The sequence below is a fragment of the Mchenga conophoros genome, linkage group LG1 (assembly GCF_057382185.1).
Source record: "Mchenga conophoros isolate Kocher_MC1m ecotype Shallow Benthic linkage group LG1, M_conophoros_male_GT1.1, whole genome shotgun sequence".
In the NCBI taxonomy this organism is placed as follows: Eukaryota; Metazoa; Chordata; class Actinopteri; order Cichliformes; family Cichlidae; genus Mchenga; species Mchenga conophoros.
Window position 1 is genome coordinate 43,148,059 of NC_140526.1, and position 10,887 is coordinate 43,158,945.

The 10,887-nt window shown below is 39.6% G+C and overlaps 1 protein-coding gene across 1 annotated transcript; it reads left to right on the top strand.

Moving 5' to 3' along the window:
• The first annotated feature begins 2,605 nt into the window (after nucleotides 1-2,605).
• Nucleotides 2,606-9,717, top strand: LOC146583936 (cellular retinoic acid-binding protein 1). The gene is made up of 4 exons (XM_085279310.1): nucleotides 2,606-2,812; nucleotides 4,794-4,972; nucleotides 5,208-5,321; nucleotides 9,353-9,717. The coding sequence occupies exons 1-4, from the start codon at nucleotides 2,743-2,745 to the stop codon at nucleotides 9,401-9,403; spliced, it is 414 nt and encodes a 137-aa protein (XP_085135436.1). The 5' UTR covers nucleotides 2,606-2,742; the 3' UTR covers nucleotides 9,404-9,717.
• The last annotated feature ends 1,170 nt before the right edge of the window (nucleotides 9,718-10,887 follow it).

Consider the following 10,887-nt stretch of genomic DNA (forward strand, 5'->3'; position numbering starts at 1 on the left):
CATTATGCTCGGGCTGTGACTCTAACCTGGTTGTGAACTAACTGCTGTTTCGCTATTGTGACAGTATATGTGCAATAATGTGAATGCTTTGTCCATTTCAGCACAATGTATTTGTATGTTTCCTCTAAGCTGTGTGAATTTTAAAAAGACCTAAATTATTATTTTTTCAGGTTTATTTTCTTTTGGGGAATATGGTGACTAACATTTGCTTAAGAGGAGTAACTTTGGGCTCACAGAGGTGTTTTTAGTTGCACTTTGTAGAAGGTAGTCAATTACAAAACAAAACATTTATTTTAAATAATCTGAAATGGTCAGATTGTAGAAAGGATTCTAAGACAGGCGAAGGTAACGTGTCTAAACGTTTAGGTGGAGCCATAACTGTCCATGTGTTAAGTTACGCGTACGTCTGCTGTGTTGGAATAACTCATGGGATCCCAGTTGGACTTTGGAATGAACCAAAACTAAGACTCCATATGGATGAGCTGGGAATTCATGCAAAATGGTTTTTTAAGATTAATACTTTTTTCCCCATTTTCATTTATGCAGCCTCGAGTGACTAATGAAAGTGATATATTTTTGTCTTTTACTGTAAATCTAAACCTGATTATGTCACGCAGAATACACCTGGGTTCATATCATGTGTCAGTGTGTCTTCAGGTATTTGTTCAATAAAACATAAGAGCTATAAAAAGGAGTCTGTCAGTTATTATAGTTTTTTCTTTTTGGGGGGGGGGGTGTTTCTACTTGAATCTTTGACTTTGCTTTTAATCCAGTAGTTTCCATATTGGGTTTTCTTGTTTCTGTTCAGTTTTTATTTATTTCCAGTTTAATTTTTGATTAGTTTCAGTGTTGGCTTTAGTGTTGTTATTGTTTTTTATCTTAGTTATTCAAGGAAATAATCTCACTGAGATTAAAATCTTTTTAATTATTATTGTAATGAGGGTGCATGTCAATATTGTGCATTCCTGTGTACGGTCCTCGGGGAGTTCAACGTGCAGATAAGAGGGTCTGATGGGACAATGTGTTTCCTTGATGTTCACCTAACCGTAAGGCATCCATAGATCTTATCCAAGGTGACGCTCTGGCACCAAAGGTCATATCTCATTATGTTAGTTAGATAATGAGATGAAAGGATCTACTTTGCAAAGTCCACTGGGTTTAAATGGTGTTATTCCCAATAGAATAGCTTTGCAAATATTTTAGTGTGAAGACTGGAATCCTTGTTATCATAATAATAAAAGTGCTAGTGTACAGTCACACGTTCTCAGTTCTTCAGAAAGGTCACTGGAGACCTACACGAGTGAAAAACCCTGACTCTTTAAGATCAGATTAAACAGATTGCAGCACCAACGCAACTGACACGTACGTTAAAAAGCTCAATTTGCATGAGCTGGACAACAGATGGCAAAAGGCAATGCTCTTACAGCGTACACTCTTCCCTCTGAGCCTGTCACACATCCTCCAACTGTCTCTCTATGCCAAACAAAACGTTCACTTTCCCTTTGAAAATAAAGCCACCCAGAGACCAACGGACAAATCTACTGATGAATGAAACAAACAAGGAGGCCGAGTGAAGACGGCAGAGGCCTCCTTTGAGCTGACACTTCCTGGTGGGATGACAGAGTGCTCCCTGTTCTGAGCTATACATTAATTATCAAGCCATGTCTGGGAGGCATTTTGTCAAAAAGATTGATGAGGGGCCGTCAGACGGAGAACAAATCTGACTTGGCCAGGGTTAAAGGGAGGGCCCCTCATTCTCATGGGATGTATTGGTGGAAGCTGTGTAGGGTGTGTGGTGCACTGAAAGCATCCACATGAGCGTGGTATTGAAAAGACGATTACACAAGAATGTTGTTTGATATGTGAAGAGAGGGCAAATAGTGACCACAAAGGAGTTTTATTACATAAGTCTATGTCTCATCTTCAGCGAAAGTGATGAGATGATGATGTGTTCATTGTGTGGATGAAAATTTCATCTTTAGAAGACCGCTGTAATCTTTTCTCCTCTCCACCTTATACTGTAAAGTGATTCCTTTGCAGCCTAACAAACAGAAGGGAGACATAAGATGGGGGTCCTAATTCAATCAGTCCTCATTTCAAGCAAAAATAAAGGTCATGCAACAGATTGTGACACTGCTTCTGCAAGGGAACTCCACATAGGTGTTAAAATTTGGGAAACAGTGTCTTCATATGGACAGCTTTTATTGTCTTGTAACAAATCCAGAAAACAACTTATAACGCACCACGTTCACCTCTGTAGAGGTGGAAACCCCTCCAACTACTCAAAAACTAAGCAAAAACACGATTTCTGCTACTTCAAACACATCCTTTAAAATCGGATTTGCTATTCAGTACATGATAGCGCTCTTTGTTTAATCAGCTCTGAGAAATTTAGCGAAAAAGATTTGAATTTATTTCCACTGCAGATGAGATGAGACCTGAAAACCTTGAAACTAAACAGCAGTTTGAGGTCATGAAAAGAATTCTCTAATCAGAACAAACCATCAGAGATATGTGTGTGTGTGTGTGTGTGTAGGTGTATAAATGTGTCTGTTGAGGGGGAGAGGAGGCAGAGGTCGAGGGGGTTTGGTCTGCCATGAGGGATCATTACACATAGGGAGGAGAAAGGGAGGGAGCACAGGGACAGACGGAGAGAAGCGGAGAGAGAAAGCCTGAAGAAAGGCAGCAGAGGAGACAGAAGAAAGGAGGCGTTCGGCTGACACACAATCAAAACCGCACAAAATGCAGAATTTCACAGGCACCTGGAAAATGAAAAGCAGCGAGAACTTCGACGAGCTTCTCAAAGCTTTGGGTGAGGACAAATGACTCTTTCTTACCTTAAGGTGTGAGTTTATTCAAAGGTTTATTTCAAACATAACTGAAAATTCAGTATTCTAGTTAGTGGGTTATTATCTTTTATTACCCCAATTAAATTGAAATGCATTACTTTGAAATAAAGGCAAGTTCAGTGAAATTGTGGTTTATAAATGTAAAAAAACAAAAGGCTGTTTAAATTGATACAAATAGAAGTCATTTGCTAATCCACATATGCCTAATTTTAGTCTGGTACTTGCTGTTTATTTTTTTTAATTGGAAAATATAGTGACAGGAGACAAATTTAACACTGGAACAAACACCGCACTTAAGCTCTAGAGGTGCACTTGAGTGGAAACAGGCTGAAGAATTCTGTCATCTGACTGTTTGCACTTCAACAGATCTGGTTAATGGTTTTTCCACTAATTTGAAAGACAGAATCTATCACGTATTGCAGGACAGCTAAACAAATCAAATAAGCATTCCTCCATGTCATCACATTGGCACTGCACTCTCAAAATTGACAACATCTGGTGATAAAAATCTCAGTTGTACACGCTGAACGCTCCGATTATTAAATAATTAAACCATCAAGTTTAGACTCTAACATCTTCTCCCGACAGCTAAAAGGTGATGACTTTTCATTTGACTGAGATAGATGGGACAGGCATCTTCTACCTTTACTTAGAAACATGAGCTCAGATATTTTTCTTACCATCTTTTTGGCCCTAGAGGGGAGCAGAAAAAAATGTAAGGTGACAAGTCAACACCAGACAATAGAATATAGAGAAAGCAGTAAGAAGTAGATATCCGAAATGTATTCATTTAGTCCTCTACAGGCTCATTAACACACTTTAATGTATGTATATATCAGTGGCATGGGGTGACTTCTAAACAAAGGCAAGCAGGGACAATAAAGCAGATATGCAAGGACAGAGATCACTTTGCTTTAATAGATGCTCTCCTTATGGAACACCACTGTTATGTGCTGTAGTTGTGCAGAGAGTGTAGCCATGTTTTTATAGGTACAATCATACTACAGTTATGTTTTCTTTTTCGAAAAGAGGACAGCTGCGAACAAAACAAAAGAATAAATAAAACCACTTGGTACCAAATAGAGTTTTAGACCATCAGTGTCATGAGGGATTCTGTCAAAGATGGACCTTTCTGCCTGGTTCTCTTTCTTAAGGCCTGTTTTAGAGTTAAAACCTAGTTTTTCAGGTTAAAAAGAACACTAGGTTAGAACTATGTAGGGGTGTGGCATTTAGATTTAATAGTTAAATGTAGAGGATAGAAGAGCTGAAAAAGTTATATTGAAAACCAGGTTTTACAAATTACTGGACAACAAAAGCATAAAAAACAAAAACAAATTGGCAAATAAGATGAATCTCAAACACAGAGAGAAAACAGAGCACGCAACGAAAACCTGACAGAGGCTACAGCAAAAACACACTAAAGTAAACACACAAAATGAGGGAAAAGTAATAAGAGATGGTGAACTTAGACACGAACAATGGTGGGAAAAGAGCAAAGGAGGAAAATAAGAAACACAGAAAACCACAGGAGGATCTAAACTACAAAATAAAAAGAAAGAAAAGACCTGGACCAAACTCACACAGGCAATGATAACCAGACATAAGGCAGCACAGAAGGTACTTAAAAAATAAACGATTGAGAATTACAACTAAAGATTAAAATAAAAAAATAATTAAAGAAGCAACATTCAAAAACACAAACGAATAAATAACAGAACCATGAATTATACAAAGACTATGGCACTGATTGGCAGTTTCTTCACTGACACTGATTTCAGTGAAGGTCATCACAAAGATAGCCAACCAAAAAGCCTGTGTGTGCCCCTCCCCCTACACACAGAGTGGAGCAGGCAGAGGAGGACTTCCTTGGAGGACTTGTATGACTGGCTGTGGAGATAGGTGAGCCACAAAGTGCCTCATTGGGAAATTGGTGCATGCTTTCAGGTGTAAATGCCATGCTGAGGAAGGTAGCCGTGGCAGCCGCATCCAAGCCCCATGTGGAGATAAGACAGAACGGAGAGCACTTCTACATCAAGACTTCAACCACAGTGCGCACCACGGAGATCAACTTCTGTATTGGCGAAGAGTTTAATGAGGAGACAGTGGATGGCAGAAAGTGTAAGGTAAGTGAATTGACCTGTCAAAATTTGAACTCTGAAATGTACCTATGCTGAAGCTATGGATGCTGGGGGGAAAACAAACAAACTGCAAAGCCTTAAAAGTGACAGGAAGTAGTAAAAAAAACCAAGACATTAGTGTGACAGACATAGATAAACAACCCTCACATCTGTGCTAACAGCCAGGTGAAGCCAAAGTGATGAAATACAGGAAACTCAATAAAATTATGCTTTTCGACAGAGTTTGGCCACTTGGGAAACGGAAAACAAGATTTACAGCAAACAGACTCTTCTGAGCGGGAACGGCCCAAAGACCTTCTGGAGCCGAGAACTCAAAGGGGATGAACTGATATTGGTGAGTAATTTTTAAGTTTATACTCTAACTTGAAATGTGGCGACAGTGTGTGCAGCTGTGGAGTATAGGGAATGCATTATACTATGGGCATTTGTCTTTTTTGAGATGATCACATTTGTTTTTCATTGTAGAAGAAAATTCAAATTTGTCAAATTTGGAGGTCTTTATTCACATGGGTGCTTTAAAAATCAAAACCACAGTTCAAATAGTTCAGCAAAACATTTTTCTTAAAGGAATAGTTTACCATTTTGAGAGTTTTTTCACAAGAGTTAGAAGGTTAATATTTACCTCTATCACAGACTGTATATGAAAATGCAGTTGTAAAAAACTAAGTACACTCTTGCTGCTTTCATAGGATTTCAGAGGGAAAGTAGCAGTCAGATTCTGCTGATCAAATGAGCATGACTGGCTAAATATTAGCAAGTGTGAGCACTTCTATGAAAGCAGAAATTTGGCATTATGGTTTTTGTATTGCTTTTGCATGAAAGGGTTGCCAGGTGAAAGCCTCTTCTCTCTTCTGGAACAATGTCCATTGGACAAATAAAAGAAGTGGAGTTGTTTGGCCATGATCCACAGCGCCACATTTGGTAAAACTCAAACCATCAAAAACTCATAAACACACTTAACTGTCAAGCACAGTGGTGGAGGGGTGATGATCTGGGCACCTTATAGTCCCAGAGTGGACCATGAACTCCTCTCTGTACCAAAGTATTCTAGAGTCAAAGAGGATATGAGGTGGCCAGACTTTACCTTTGGTCCTTTTTGATACCATGCTGTATATAATTGGCTTTTGCGTTGATTAGAGTAAACAAATCATCCAAAGCTGTTAGCTCTGACTTTGGGGACTACCCAGAAGTCCAACAGATCAATCTGTTAATAGTAAAAACAATTAGTAGCTCTATTATGAAAAACAATATATAGTTAACAATAGTATCAATCTTTTTATTCAGCTCTCAGAAAGTAGTCATTTTCCACAGAAAAACAGAGCAGAAGCCCAAACCGGGCAGATGGTCAAGGGAGTTCAGAAATGGGTGGTGACACCAGATGTACAATTTTTTTACCAGTTTTCTAAAATACTGTGTAGTTCATGGGAAATGTCTTTAACCTTTTAAGCCCCAACGCCCCCTGATACGGGGGCAAAAGGCAGGAGATCAGGTAGGCTTGGGGCTTAAGAGGTTAAGCTCCCATGGTTAGTTGGAGAAACCATCCATTCCTCATTTTCCCTTTAGAAGGGTGTGTCTTTAAGACATCCCATTATAATGATGCATGACTAATGATGTATGTGCATCAAGGACAAAACAAAAGCCACCCAGAACGGTTTACCTAAAACCAAAACTGTTCTTTTCTTCTTCCTTTCAGATAGATACAAATAATCGTATACTCATATACTCAAATATCACATACTTACTGTATATTTCAAAGGGGCAAATTAAGATTTCACTGCCATACATTCTATCAGAAACACTTCTCCCTCCCGTCCCTGGCAATCTGAAATCACTAACACAAAGCAGTTTTCCTGTAAACATCTGGTCCTGGGGTTTATTGGCCAGATGGACAACAAAGCTGTGTCCAGTTTGGCTTTGATGGAGAGCTCCTCTTTACTGGCTGTGACTCTGCAGAGAGGCAATCATGAAAACCTTTGAGATGGCCTGCTATTTGGATTGAATGCAGGTTTTCAAAGGCGTAACAAAAAGCTTTGAACGGGCCAAGTCTGTTTTTATTCAAGATGAGGGCGTGCATGTCTGTCCATGTTGGATTGATGGACTGTAACCTAATAGGCATGTGGGAATGAATCACTGGAGAAAAATGTGATTTTTCAAAGAAAAGATCATGACTTTATGTGTGATACCGGTGGGAAGGGGGAGATCAGACAGATTCCCTGCTGTCAGTAACTTAAGCAAAACGCCTACATATTTCATCTCAGCTAATGGATTGTTTAGATGTGAAGATCTGATGTTGGAGCAGATAATAATGAGAGATAAAATAGACTGTAAAATAAAACCTACAATATGAATTGGGCTATGAGCTCAATGGCTGTAACCACACAGTCATTACCCTGAGAAACATTATAGATAAATCTACAATATGAATACAGGCAGAATTGTCCATATAAGGTATGCTCTCTCAATTATACTGAGTCTCAGTATATTGTGAATGCACATTTGTTCTGCCTACAGCTACAGCTTTGGAAACACAGGGATTACTTGTACACACATGGGCAGAACAGAAGTCGATCCCATTTAAAGGTGTGTATATTTCTGGGCGTTTTAAAGGGAACGATAAAGACAAATATTGAACAAAATGGCGCTAAATTCAGTGTAGCTGCTTCAAAGCAGCCTTTAGAGTCTATAGTTAAATAATTGTGAAACAATCCAGCTCCTGCTTTGCACACTCACGTAATTTCCTCAAGGGCCAGCGGTCTGGGGTACAGCTGCAGAGGACTGTTTAGTCAAGAAATCAATGAGTTTGAAGCAATAACATTGCATTTTGGCTTTGCCCCGTGAGGCTGTCCTTTCTGTCAGACAAATCGTCCTTACATCTGGTGGCTCCAGCTTCCTTAATGTGAATATTTACTTTTGTGTCAGCAATGATTCTCTTTCACTTTTGGAGTATTTGCCAGATGGAAAGAGATTTGAAGACGTCACATCAATAAGAAGCAGATCAATCAGACATTGTAAATATTTCATGCTTTTAATCCTTCACGTCCATTTATTTTCCTCTTATCTCATTGAATTCATTAAATTAACACTTGAGCCTTTTTTTTTTTAATTTCTTTTTTCCAAATAAGGGAAAAGGTCAAAACCCTCCTCTGCTGCCCATCAGTAAACATGAAGCTCATTTTGTGGACAACTAAAAGCAACCACATCCCATCTTGTACTTCACAGAGGATTGATCCTTTTAGTGTAAACACACAAAATACCCCAACAACATACACATGAGGCTGACTTAAAGCACCGTGCAGCAGATGAGGAAATGAGGCTCTAGGCAAGAGATGGATGAAAGTGGAGCTTAATGAAGACTCCATGTGGTGGCTCATTGCGTTTACTGTCATCTAATATGAGTGGACTATAATCAGGGCAGTCTAGTGTAAAATGCAGATGGGGAAAAAATGAGGAACCTCACGTATGTCCTCTTATTTCACTTCAAAGCCAATAAATATTGATTAGGAAAGATGAATAGAGTATTTGCATCGACTCATTTGTGACGGTTTAGGAGCTGGGAGAAACTGCAAGGCTGTCTGGTGGGGGGTTCCGGATCTGTATGTGTCCTCATGTGGGTTAATTGGTCTCATTGATCACGCTGTGGAGAAGTGCCAATGAACCCCGGTGTTACCTCCATTAATGTCTCCCTCGGCATCACGCCACGCGCCAGATGGAGTCTCCTCGGCTTCATTTTTCACAGCTCTGCTTCTTCGCCGTCCTGCCACACAGCTTTGCCTGGGATATTGATGATGTGTAGCGCTGCAGTTGGCCATAATGCTACGCCCCAGGGACTCCCATAAATCACTGGGCTTTGTCACGCACAGGCACACGCCCCTACAGCCAATATCAACCGCCCCAACGCCCACCCTCTATTCTGATATCAGTGTTTGTGCATCTGTCTCTTTTAGCAAAATATCAAAATAAAAATGATGCCATAGATGTGCGGCAGAGGATGAGCACTTTAACGATGAAACATAGTTACTACACAATACGCGGCTAAGAGTAAAAGAGAAAAGAAATAATAATCAAACAACACTTCACCGAAGTGACTTACACCTGCCTGACATTAGAGTACATTGATTAGAAGACAGGGTTTTCTTTCCAGTAATGAGCCACACTGATAGAGAAAGCTGAAGGTCCTGTCATATTACACTGCACTTTCATTCAGATACAGTTCTGGAGAAGGGCTTTATTTGCTGTTTTTTTAGATGATAAGTGGGCTGTAAAAAGCACAGTGTATTAAAGAAGAGCTGAAAGATGCGGTTTTATTTTGATGTGTCCTCAAATTTAGAAACAAAATCTAATTTTGCTTTTTAAATCTTGTTTCAGATCTTTGGAGCCGATGATGTGATCTGCACACGGATCTACGTACGCGCATAGGAGAGGACCACGATTGTCCAAATTCAAAGTTCGCTCAGCAAATAGTCTGTCAGTGTGAGAAATTGCCAGTAATCCGTTTTCAATAGCATCTTACATTTTTGTGCAAGTCTCTATCTTAGCAGGATATTAGACGTTAGTTCTACCGCCATTTTTTGTATATATTTTTTGTTTTTAGCGAAGTGAACGTTCAGTATGATTTCTTTTATACAAAAAAAAGAGCAGCAGCAGTAGGCCACATAGTAAATACTACAGGGAAAACGTAATGAAGAACTTGCTAGTGTCAAAACTTTCCCTCAATAAATTTTTTAAAACAATATTCAAGGAGCACACTGAATTCTTGGGGGGCATAATTTAGTAATTGCTTTAAAAGCGAGGTCAGCATGAACACCCTCGGGTTCTGTGGATGAGAGTCGCTTTAGACAGAGAATATACACTCACGACCACTTCATTAGGTACACCTTGCTAGTGTGCTCAAAAAAATATACAATAAAATATTCCCATCACACCACCAGCAACAGCCTGAATTGTTGATAGGAGGCAGAATGGAGCCATGCTTTCACGTTATTTACAACAGATTCCAACCCAGCCATTGAAACTCATCCGACCAGGCGACATTTTTCCTTTTATTGTCTAGTTTTGACAAGCTCATGCAAATTTTTGCCTCAGGTCCTCTTCTGGAAGGCAGCAGTAACTAACCACTTGTTACAGCAAAGGTATGCAGAACAGCATCTCTGAATGCACAACACATTCAGCCTTGAAATAGATGGGCTACAGCAGCAGAAGACCACACTGGGCATCACCCCCATCAGCTTGTAGCAGCTGCTCACTGGAGATTTTTTTATCAGACCATTCTCTAAAAAGCTCAGATGCTTCCCAGTAGGTCAGTTTCAGAAACGGATCAGCTCAAAGATGCTCAATTTGCCCGTGTCTACATTCCTTAACACACTGAGATGCTGTCATGTCATACTTAAATTAATAAATAGCTCATTATGTGCACCTAATAACCCAGTGATGGTAAATCAACTATCTAAAAGTAACTAACAGGCTTTTATGGCAAAACTGAACCCAGAATGAAGGATAGGATTGGGGCTTGGGACATAGGATTAAACATAAGTGACAATGCCAGAAATGAAAAAGGACACCGTGAACTGAACTTCTGTCTACTCAAAGGATAGTTTAATGCCAAAACACCATACTAACAATCATGTACAACATCATAAAAGAGAAGAGACATATTAAACGCAGTACAAACAATGTCTTAATGTACAATCAGCTCCCCGGGGCTTCCTGTGGTATTCTATATTAAACACAGTAATATATAAACTGCTCCAAGATTGTCTGCAGCTGGTTAGGTTACTGACCACTGCTTTTAATGGAGCTAAGGAAAGTGTCAAAGGGTGTCATGTTGCCAGGCAGCTTCTTCTCTGGACCTCCATCCTGCTTATGTAATGATCCACGTGAAAAGTATTAACAATAAAGAACTG